General features: G+C 39.4%; 1 protein-coding gene across 4 annotated transcripts in view; it reads right to left on the bottom strand.

The window, feature by feature from the left end:
- SSH2 (slingshot protein phosphatase 2) overlaps positions 1-12170 on the bottom strand; it is a 243296-nt gene that overhangs the window by 41286 nt on the left and 189840 nt on the right. For 3 of the 4 annotated variants that reach the window (XM_032615198.1, XM_032615195.1, XM_032615197.1), the window contains 4 exons: positions 10008-10129; positions 4961-5029; positions 4108-4173; positions 373-567 (listed from right to left, as the gene is read on the bottom strand). In XM_032615198.1, the coding sequence (XP_032471089.1) occupies positions 373-567; positions 4108-4173; positions 4961-5029; positions 10008-10129 (452 nt within the window). The remainder of the gene's footprint in view (positions 1-372; positions 568-4107; positions 4174-4960; positions 5030-10007; positions 10130-12170) is intronic. The other variant, XM_032615196.1, reaches the window with a different exon arrangement.

Below are 12170 nucleotides of genomic sequence, written 5' to 3'. Positions count from 1 at the left end.
ATCCCTCTAAAGCTTCTCTATGTCATTAATTTGCTTAGGAAATGCTTCTTTTAAGATAATGGAAGGTCAGACTTCAGCCTAACTCCTTTAAACTCAAATTTCAAATTAGTGGAATCTGAATTAATGGGATTTTATGGTATTGCAGATCTTAACTATGGAGACTCCACTGTGCCCAGGAGTGAAACTCTTCAGGCTTTTGCACACAACAGAAAGGACAGGTTTCTTTGCGAGGCAGATGTGTAGTGCAGACAATGACTAATATCACTGGTAAGGTTAATTCCCTAAGAGGAGAGATTAGGGAGGAACATGCTGGTTCTGACCCCCGAGAACGCAACAGAGAGGACTTCCATGATCCTCAGCAAGATGACTTACATGTCTGTGAAAAGAGCTGGAGAGTCAGGCCGGTGGGACTGCACATCCTGCATAGCATTCCATTCATTGACTGAGGATTGATCTGAGTTGATATGGCTCTCATAATAACTCACCCAGGTGAGAAACAGGCTGCCAGGGTAGTAGTTATGCATTCTGGCGACTTCACAAGCCTTGTGTAGACTCTGTAATGCAGACCTGAAAGACATGCTGGGAAATGAGCACTGGAGAACTGTGGGGATACCAAAAGGCCAATAATCCATGTGCTCCCCAAACTCTTCCAATTTTTAAATCCTATAGAGTTGGGCCTCTGGAGAATCTACTCCTTGGAATTCAAGAATCTCTGATTCTGATCATACTACATTATCTCTTCATAGCAATCAACTAGACATTTCTTGCTGAAAGATATGATGCATTATTAAGGCAGGGGGTAGAGGGGAGCAGGAGAACTGACAAGCTACCAGTGAAAAATAGGTCTGAGTACCTATGGAGCTCACAATCCTGTAGTTGGAACCACGCTGTGGCTACTGCCACTAGAGAAGTAAAGATCTACTTCATTTACTACACAAACATTTGTTTCTCTTGGCACAGAGTCACGTTAGAACATGTATTCCCTATGACTCTTAGAGGTTCCACAAAGATCACATAGACAGATGTTCCTAAGCCTTGAGGACAAGTCCTTTAATGCCCAGGATGTACTGATCTAATGACATCTGTCATTCTTGCTACCTTAGTCTCCTAGTCTTTTTAAACCATTTATTCACATACTTGAGCTACTTTCTAAGAACAGCTCTGGTTATACTGAGACTAATTAAATCTCTGACTCTGAACTCAGGAACTCAAGCAGGGTAAACAAAACTGAAAAGTACCTTTTTGGTTATATACTTGGGAAAACTAAAGCCAGAAATGCTAGGAAGAGTTATACAAGAGCAGGCATCTTTCTATGTTTTTGTTTACTGATTTGTCTCAAGTGCCTAAAAGAATGCCTTCTTTAAAAAAAAAAAAAGAATGCCTTCTAGTTCAAAATTGGAGCACAGTTAAAATTTATTGAATGAAATGTCTTATTAGCTATAAACTAATGTCTCTCTCCTAAGGGAAGAGGATAGTATGCGAGTACTCTGTGGCCAATCTATACCTATCTTTTTCTTAAAAATGCCTTTTTATTATTTTTTTTCTTTCATAACAAATGTGATCATGCTCATTTTAGAAATTTTAGGGACCTCAGGTAAACGGCAGAAATATCCTTAATCTGACTGCCCAGAAATAACCACTGTTGGTCTCTGCAGAGATCTAAAATAAAGATGATCATATTCTGCACACCATTTAACTTTTTCTTTTACTACACACCTTGTCGTCAACATCTTTCCAGGTCAATAAATATTCTTCAACTAGATAATTTTTAATGGTTGCATAATATTTAGAAACATGGATGTACCATAATTTAACTGATTCCTATTATTTTAGCCATTTAAATTGCTTTCCTTTTTATTTTTTTTTTGCGGTATGTGGGCCTCTCACTGTTGTGGCCTCTCCCGTTGCGGAGCACAGGGTCTGGACACGCAGGCTCAGCGGCCATGGCTCACGGGCCCAGCCACTCCGCGGCATGTGAGATCTTCCCGGACCGGGGCACGAACCCGTGTCCCCTGCATCGGCAGGCGGACTCTCAACCACTGCGCCACCAGGGAAGCCCCCTAAATTGCTTTCCATTTTTTGCTACTATTAGAACACTGACAAACATTCTTATAGTTAAAAATTTGCACACACCCTTATTACCTTAGGATAAATTCTTAGAAGCACAATTACTATGTCAAAGGGCATACAAAATGATACAGCAAGCTGGCAAATCATTCTCCAGAAAGGTTGTTCCAGTTTATTTTCCCACAAGTAAGTCTATGACAATGTTGTTCCTTAAGTCCTTGTCAACCCCATAAAATGTAAATTAAAAAATAAAATCATGACCAATTTCATGAGAAAAAACATGCCAGTCCATTTTTAGTAGGGAAACAGATTTTCCCGTAAGAACAAAGTTGCAGAATCTTTTCAAATGTCTCCTTTTACTTAACGTAAGCCAAATTCTCAGAATTCTCAGCAAATTTCAGTTTCTTACACAGATTCAAAGGTAAAAGCCAGCTTAGTGCAATGTACAGGATATTCAATGCATGTTTTCTTCATCCAGGAAACACATGCTTCAAAAGCATATGCCACAAGTGTCTGGCGCAAATGTCCTAAACACGCTCAAGGCATAACCAGCTCATACTTCAGCTGCATACAGGAGAGTGAGGCTGCAGTAACTACTTCCCTGTGAAGGAAACACCTGGTCTAAATGCTGCTTTGATCCATACATCATCTTTTTCTTTTCTTTTGTTTTTCTTTTGTGACTTTCAGTTCACTACTCCTCATGTGGTACACCAAAAAAAGTTTATTCCGCAATAAGCCAACAGACCTAGAACTAGTCAGTCTACTTTAGAACATCAAAGCTTGAATTACTTGAATCCTTAAGGATTAAGACTGCTTTGTACTCCTCCCCAAAATATAACTGAAAACACTGCATTTATGGGACTTAGGACTTATGGGTTTTACCTGGTATAGGTCAGTTGCTTTTAATGGACCCTTAGTCAAAAGAGGTCATAAGTTTTCTATGAGAAATTTATCTGTGAAATATGCCCTTAAATCTAAAAATTGGTCTAAACACATAACCTGAAACTCTGTCCTATCTCAATTACTGCATGAAATAAGATTTAATTGTTCAGCTGACTCTCTTTTAGGACCGCACCCACTTCAAGCCTATCAATCCTGTTATTCAGGGGTAAGGTATCTCCCTGGAGTCTTTTTCAGGCTCCTTTATTTCTTGTTTGGCTTGCATTCTGCCCATTCTACTCCTCATGGGGACTTCCACTATACAACAGGCAACTGAATGAGGAACTGAAATTCAAATCGCTGACTGGGGGATGACTCTGAATCTTAGAGTCACATCATTCCCTGTTTATACTGGATCATTTTTCTAGATAATCTAGAACAAGAGAATAAGAATCTATTCTGTCTAAACGTAAGAGATACTCTTAGGCCAGTTATATAACCTCTCCAAACTTTGGTTTTCTCACCCATAATAAGGAGCTAATAATACTATTTTGGGGAGTTGGTGTGATGATTAGATGTATTCCATGTAAAGCACTAGGCTCAATGCCTGACATATATAGTAAGTAACCCAAAAGTGTCAGTACACCAGCTGATGGTTATTAACAACTACAATGTTTTTTCTAGGCTTTATTTGCATTATGTAAATAGTCTCACAAACAGTTGCCAGCAATTAAATGGAAACTTATCGATGTATAATATAACTCCATCAATGCTATCCCTGATTACCTGAAGAAAGGGGAAGTTAATGCATAGTTGTGAATGTTCTAGACTCGGCTCTAGACTGCTACTAACTTAGTCAATGTGTCCCTATAAAACAGTTCCAACTGGCTATCTGATCCATTGTCTTCCAGAGTCTAAGAGCACTTCTGAGTTTCACTTGTTCACCAACGCTGAAGGCCTTCCATTGTGATAATCTGGAAACTGAACTTCTAGGTCATCTTTAACTATGATGGCCACACAGATCACACAAAATCCCATACACACAAACAGATCATACAGCATTTTCATAAAGAACTGTGCCATTTCAAATACTACTTCTCACAAAATATTGTTCCAATAACATTAAAAAAACTTTCATAGAGATATTAAAAGTCCTCTTACCACATTGCCTGCACAGACACAGGTTTGAATATGTGAACTCTGTTATCTGTTGATACGCTGAACCCACTAAGGAAAACAGAATGAGACAAAAATCCATAAATGAGAGTAGGTTATTTCAGTTGTGAGTTTTCAAGGCTGTTTCCCAGGCTAGCAATTGCTGGCGCAGTAGAAGGTATCATCAGGCACTTTGTGTAGAAGTTAACTGGAGTATGGGACTTGACTGAAAAGCTTCAACGAATTGTCTGATTTTATCTACCAAGCAAAACGAATGGACTCCCACATTGGAGTCAGGAAATTGCATACTGTTTCCCAGCTGCAGCTATGGACAAACTGTTCTGCTGTATGTTTCTATTTGGAAGTCTTGTGGGTTCTCAGCAAACCTGACCCTGGTTTTATAAACTGGAGCAAACATCTTGGTCTCTTGGGGACACATTCTAAAAACACCAGTAGGTGGGGGTGGGGGGTCACTGGAAAGAACTGGCACAGGAATGGGTTATACTGTAGGCTGACAGCTGGCAGAGGCAGCAAGAGATTATGTGAAACAGAACGTATCATCCTCTGGGAGAGCACTGCAACAGTCCCACGTGCTCAGACTAAAGAGCGAGCCAACAAACTAGCTCTTCTTTGTGTGGATTCTTACCATAGTCGGTCTAGAGAAGTAGAAGCGAGAGGCTCTGGCAAGCTGTATTTTTACTCTACTTTACAAAACAGGAGTTTAAAAGGACTCACTGAGCTGCTGACATGACAGTTCAGCTGGGCATAATGGGCCTCCCATTCAGCTGAATGAATGGGCACTAAGATGGAGCCCCACCCCTTGGCTTTCTGTAGGAGAATGAAAAGGGAAAGCTCTTACCCATCACCATCCAAATGAATTAGGGTGTCACTCCAGAGAGGCAGGACTAAACCCATGGTACAAGTGCTACTGCAAGACAAGAAATAGTCCATAAATTACTTCCTGTTACTCTAGGAAGCAGCTGTTTATTAACTCTTTCACTACGAAGGATAAGTCCCTAAGCTCTAAATTCTGACATAAGTGCAGAAATTTCTATCATATTACCAGTAACCCAACATATGTGTCCAGGAGCTGTTTTTAAACAGGTGTTAGTTAGGTCTCTAGGTATTAAACATAGAGAACTTATTGACTGAGCTTCCTTTACTGCTGTCTTGCAAATGGCCACTGTCTAAAAAGTCCAGGTGATCACTGACTTGCAACTGGCAGGTCTCAGCCCAAGTTCACAGCACCCAATTTAACTCAGAATTATTTCCAATGCCAAGAACTATTGCTAGTTACTGAAGACCTCTGAATATGTGATTTGCTCAATTCTAATCCTGAGGTTTACACAGATTTATTAAATACCAGAACGTACTCAATAGTCTAAAAGGGAAAAGTAATTGTTAATGGCTTGTAATCAAGTTAGAGAGACAAAACAGGCACATTACAACTTAAAAAAATAAAACAGTGCTTGGTGGCTGTGCACTGAAACAGCATTGCTGAAATGCAGAGTGAAGCGGAATGTCAACCACCAAAAAAAGAGTAGCTCTAGTATGGTATGTTAAAATATTATTTAAATCACACGCTATCCCAGGGAGGAAACTAGCTTTAAGTTAATGGAACAGGTTAGGATGGGAAGCCATGGACTCCCAATTGTGTCTCTATCACACCACTTCTCTGGACAACTATAATCTACCCTAGAACTCTGCCACTTTCTCTCCTTAAGGCTGCCATACACCATTTTCCCCTCCATCCAGTCTCCCAAAGGCTCCTACACACTCTCCCTTCCAATATATCTTAGAAAAGCAGCATGGTATAGTAGAAAGAACACCAGATGTACGAGGTGGAACAGCGAAGTATGGTTAAGAGCATAGGCTCTGGAGTCAGAGGGGCTTTGGAATCTGGATTCTGGCATTAACTGTATAATTTTAGGCAAATTATTTATTGTGTTGTGCTCCAGTTTCCTCATCTGTTATTTATTGTGTTGTGCTCCAGTTTCCTCATCTGTAAAACTGGGATAAAACCACCTCCTTTATTGGGCTGTTTTGAAGGTTAAATTAGATAACACACCAAAAACCAATGTGTACAACAGTGCCTAAAACACAATAACAACTACCACGTATTGAGCAGTTATACTATATCAAAAGATCTGGATTCGATCTCCTTCAGTATTTCAATTTCTTTTGACAGGTTATTTAACCTCTCACCGCCTTAATTTCTTCATCTTAAAATATAGGTAATGAAACCTAAGCCTCACAGGGTTATCATAAAAATTTAAAATATTTAAAGTGAAACAATACATATGAATGTATTGTCATGTAAAACAAATGTTGAATATGAATCTGTGGTGGGTGCTCTAACACAATGGAAAGTGATTTTGGCAGGGCAGGGTGGGGGACATTATGAAAAGTGCATTAAAAACAACATGGGGGGGCTTCCCTGGTGGCGCAGTGGTTGAGAGTCCACCTGCCAATGCAGGGGACACGGGTTCGTGCCCCGGTCCGGGAAGATCTCACATGCCGCGGAGCGGCTGGGCTCATGAGCCATGGCCGCTGAGCCTGCGTGTCCAGACCCTGTGCTCCACAACGGGAGAGGCCACAACAGTGAGAGGCCCGCGTATTGCAAAAAAAAATAATAATAATAAAAAAGTAAAAACAACATGGGGAATACTGAACTGCCACTGCTGCTGGAGTCACTGCAGGGCTAACAAAGGCCATTCCCTAGTTGGGCTGTATCTAAGGCTCTGCACTGCACTTGCTGCCCTGTGTTACTCACAACTCCACTAGTGATTCCAGAGTTCAGGAGATTCAAATCAAGATTGCAACAGCTTAGGCACATTGTAACCTTGGGCCTGAACTCCTGAACAGCTATCAAGCCAGGCCCTGGAGGGAGGAAGACTGCTCCACCACTGCTTCTGTTGACTAGATGAGGTGAGTACAAGGAAAACCTGTTTTGAAAATGGCTTCCCAAGGTTGAGCGAGTTATTTTTAGAGTAGTTTTTTATTTTCCTTAAGTGAATGCTTAGCTAGGTCCTAGCAGCAAGTATAATTTGGGTATAAACATGAAGGATTTATAGCTTAGTGACAAATCTAGAAATTAAGTAACTGCAGAAGATACCAAAGGTCCAAAAGAGTGTGATCTATGAGCTTGTGACCAGACACCAGTTAAACTTTAGACAAGTGACAATGATATGCAGGAACCAAACATCACATTTTCTGCTTGTATTCAGGTCAAAATGCTTTTTTTTTTTTTTTTTTTTTAATGCGTTACGCGGGCCTCTCACCGCTGTGGCCTCTCCCGTTGCGGAGCACAGGCTCCGGACGCGCAGGCCCAGCGGCCATGGCTCACGGGCCCAGCCGCTCCGCGGCATGTGGGATCCTCCCAGACCGGGGCACGAACCCGTGTCCCCTGCATCGGCAGGCGGACTCCCAACCACTGCGCCACCAGGGAAGCCCCTAAAATGCTTTTTTACATTAAGAAGTAGCTTTTTCACATGACAGGAAAGAGAGGCCTGAATTAGGCACACCTAGTATTTTTATCTAGTTTATCTTGAGTCTCATGAAATTTTCTCCATTAAAGTATAGTTACTTATTTTAATAGATACTCATCCCATTAAAAAATTATTTATTGAGTGCCGCTATGTACCAGACATTTCAAGGTGTTGGGGGTATGAAGAAAAATTATAAAATAATACCATAAAACTCTATTACTTTATAACTTGAAATATATACCAAATGTAATTTGGAAACCAAGGTTATACTTTTTATTTAAAAATGTATTACTTAAAATATAACACAATACTCAAAGAACTTATAAATAGGCTAAATAAATTGGCTGTAATATATCTTGAGAATTACTTGGGATGAGCACGTCATAAACAATCTGGGTTCCACTTTGGTTTAATATACTGTTTTGAAACATTAACTTTTTATATTCTCAGATACAAAATGATACAGATTCCTTCAAACAGCAACTGAGATAGAAATGATACTAGATTACTTGAGCAACAGTATTCTGAAGTGGGCAGCAATTTTCTTACTGTCCAAGCTCATTCAAACAGAGGGTGTAGGGGAATTCATAATATCAAATTTACCAAATAGAATGAAAACTAGTTTCTATAGCTTTTCTTATCACATTTTGTCTTCCATAAACGAAAATTTTCTTTTGTTAGTCAGATACGATTCAGGCAGGACTATTACCAAAGACAGATGCAGTTTACCGGGGATAAACTACTGGGCACCCACATTAATAAGCATTCTTTATGATTTCTGGGAACGTTTAGGACAAAGTGAAAGAGAGATAAGATTAGACATCTGATTTCCCAGACTCTGGGTCAGGAGAATCTGAAGTTGTCGCCTTCTCTCTCTAGGGCAAGACTCAAATGACATTTCCATGCAGCTCCAGTTCCTGTTTTATGGGATTTCCAAAGGAGGAGTCAGGGAGAACCAAACAAAGGAAATGAGATGGAGAGCAGCCCTGTCCACCTGATCTTTCTGCAATGATGGAAATGTTCTATAAGCGTACTGTCTGACAGGGAAGCCACAAGCCACATGTAGCTAGAGTACTTGAAATGTGGCTAGCTGTGGCTGAGGAACTGAAATTTTAATTTTATTTAATTTTAATTTATTTAAATAGTTACAATGTGATTAGTGGCTATTGTACTGGACAGTACAGATCTAGAGACATAAAAACCCAAATCAGAGGTCTTAAAGTACTAATGAATGTAGGCAAGGTAGGTATTATTACAGGATAAATGCTTATTGAAAGATCTGTGTTGCTTAGGTAACACCAGAGGTTAAAACCATGCAGGAGAAAAAGCTTCCTAAATGTGGTTTACAAGCCTGTGTAATTTCAGAGTGTACAATTAAAGGCTGTAAGTGGTATACAAGGTAACAACTCTGGCCTTGTGATCCTGGTGAACCCACATATCATTTTCAGGTTGACTGCTATGTACAAGCTCAGGTAAACACTAGTTTGGGAATCTTTCTGGTGACAATGTGATTTTTTTTTTCCTTCCAACATCAGGACAATGAGAATCACTCTTAGTCTCCTCTTCTCTTTGCCACTAAATTCTCCCAGGCCTGGGTCACACCCCTAGCTACTCCACAATCGCATTCTAGTCCTGAACAAGGAAGTCAATGCTTTGAGATATCTGGCAGGATTTCCTGAGGCTTATTATCTACAGTGCAAAGATCTGCTTAGCAGCCACATTCCACAGTCTTCCCAAGGTTTCTCCAAAAAAAATGGGAAAATAAAATGGAAAGCAACAAACCTTAGAGGCACAAAAAAGCCAGGTGATACATGTATCACCTTAGGTATCATCTTAGGATGTATAGTGCCGCTAAAGCCAAAGGTGAATGATTATAAAAGGTTCTCTTTTGAGTTTAAAAAATCATCCCCCCTGCCTTTCTTTAACTCAGAAGAAGAAAAAAGGAAGTGTAACATTTGACAAAAGCAAGGTGCAAGGCCATGGATATAAGAGACTGGAATTAAAGGGGGCTCTTTTTGCACCCAGAACCCACTGGTACACTATCACAAAGGGTGTGTGCCCCAGAACCACCAAATGAATCGTTACTGCTTAAAATAAAGAGGACTGCAAAGAAAAGCCAGTTTTTTTCCCCCCCTTGGAGATAGAAATTTAAATCATTTGCTTTATATCATTACCACCTAAAGATGAAAGGAAGAAGGTAAGGAATAGTGGTAAATTAGGAACACACAACCAAAGACATTCACTAAACATTTTTGTCTCTCAAGATTGTGTGACTAAGATACTTTTGATGTTCTCTAGTTTTACGCACTGAACTTTTAGAGTAGAACTGCATAAGGTGTTTTTGTGATAACTCAAAAGGTAACTGGAGTGGGTTGTTTAAAAAGAGGTTTTCTCATTCTCCCCTCTGTGGTACCATACCTGTCATTAGAGGAGAAATCCATTCCTAGGACGATGCTTTCTTCAGTGTCTTGTCTACCGTTAGTTGAAACCACTACCATATAGCGTGTTCGATTCTGGTAAGTACTTTCTAGTCTTACAGCCTGGAGGTTAATAGACAATAAAGAAATTAAGAAATTTAGAAGATCAATTTTAGATCATTCAACCCTTTTTACATCACCATTTTAAAGCATACTCAAGGAGATAGCAAAGCCAGTAATCAGGAGACCTAAATTCAAATCCCAGTTCATGGATTAACTATGAAAACTTCAGTAAGTTAATTGGAGGGAAATATAATAATACCTATTCCATTGGGTTGTAAGAATCATATGAAATAATGCATGTAAAGTACAGTGCTTGGCATATACTAAATGCTCAATAAATGTTTGCTATTAGGATAATTTATAACAATAACGATTACCAGGGCATGTTCTAATGATCTAAGAGTGGAATGTGAGGTATATGAATGTGAGCACCTGACTCACAGATCCATGTCCCGCAGACAATTATAACAGGAAGCAAAGTTTAATATCTAAGAGGAATATGCTCTATTGCATTCTTACAGATTATACACTACAAGATTTTCTTTAGTTTCAAATATCAGAAGTTTATATTATTTTTATCAAAATTATGGTATTTTAAAAGGTCCTTCAGAAAATTCAAATATGCACATGGTCTCAGATGATATTAAGGATTTACTGTTAGTGTGATAATGGCATTGTGGTTATGCCTTTTTCTTAAATATCTGGAGTGAGATGACCTGAGGCCCAAGTTTTACTTTAAAATCTTCCAACAATGGGAAGCAACAAGATATTCAGTAGGTGAATGGATAAACTGTGGTACATCCAGATAATGGACTAAAAAGAAATGATCTATCAAGCCATGCAAAGACATGGAGGAATCTTACAGGCATATTACTAAGTGAAAGAAGCCAATGTGAAGAGGCTAGATAGATAGTATGATTCCAACTCTATGACATTCTGGAAAAGGCAAAACTATAGAGTCAGTAAAAAAGATCAGTAGTTGCCAGGGGTAAGGGGAGCACCAAGGATTTTTAGGGCAGTGAAATTACTCTGTATGATACTCAAGTGGTAGATACGTGTCATTACACATTTGTCAAAACCCATAAAATGTATAGCACCCAAAAGTGAACCCTAATGTAGAACTATGGACTTTGAGTAATAATGATGTGTCAACGTAGGTCCATCAGTTGTGACAAATGTTCAGCTCTTGTGGGAGATCGTGATAATGGGGGAGGCTATGCTTGAGTGGGAATAGAGGGTACGTGGCAAGTCTCTGTACCTTCTGCTCAATTTTACTGTGAACATAAAACTGTTCTAAAAAATGCAGTCTATTAAAAAAATTTGCTACGAGGGTAGATCTTCTATTAAGTTCACCACCATCGTCATCATCCTAAGGAGGAGGAAGAGGAGGGAGGCAGGGCTGGAGGGAACTTCTGAGGTGATGAGTATGTCTATGATAGAGACTGTGGTAATGGTTTCACAGGTACACACTTATCTCCAAACTCATCAAGTTGTATATATAAATATGTACTTTTTGTATGTCAATCGTACCTCAAAATAAAGTGGTTTTTAAAAAGTTCCAGCGAAGAAAGAATGAAAGGGGGAGATAAATGAAAGAAATCTGGCAAAATGTTGATGGCTATTAAAGTTGGGTAACAGGTTCATGCAGACATATTTTCTACTTTATATGTTTGGGAATTTTCTTAATAAGAAGGCTCAAAAAGATACTTTATAAACCTTAAAAATAAAGTAAAATGGCTACTAGTCAACATTTATTCAATTATTTACTCTGTATCTACAGTGTATATCATCAGGGCAGCCATGAGGATTCAATGGTGGAAGAGAGAGATATGGTTCCTGCCCTCACAGACTGTACAGTCTAGACTACTCTTCTTTTTATCTGTTAATAAAAAGCCAGGAAGATGTACACTCGAGGCAATATCCTCTGTATAACATACTCTCCCACCCCCACTCCTTATCTCAGAAGAGAAACGGTTCCAATCCTATCACCTGGCTCAAGAAATCTGTCACAAATTTGTTAGAAATTTCTATCTGGAATTCTTTCAGCGCTACTCTTCTTGGAGTCTCCTCCTTCATTCTGTCACTATTCCAAAAGTGGCCA

The sequence above is a fragment of the Phocoena sinus genome, chromosome 20 (genome assembly GCF_008692025.1).
Source record: "Phocoena sinus isolate mPhoSin1 chromosome 20, mPhoSin1.pri, whole genome shotgun sequence".
NCBI classification, from domain to species: Eukaryota; Metazoa; Chordata; class Mammalia; order Artiodactyla; family Phocoenidae; genus Phocoena; species Phocoena sinus.
This window is presented reverse-complemented; position numbering and strand designations above follow the sequence as displayed.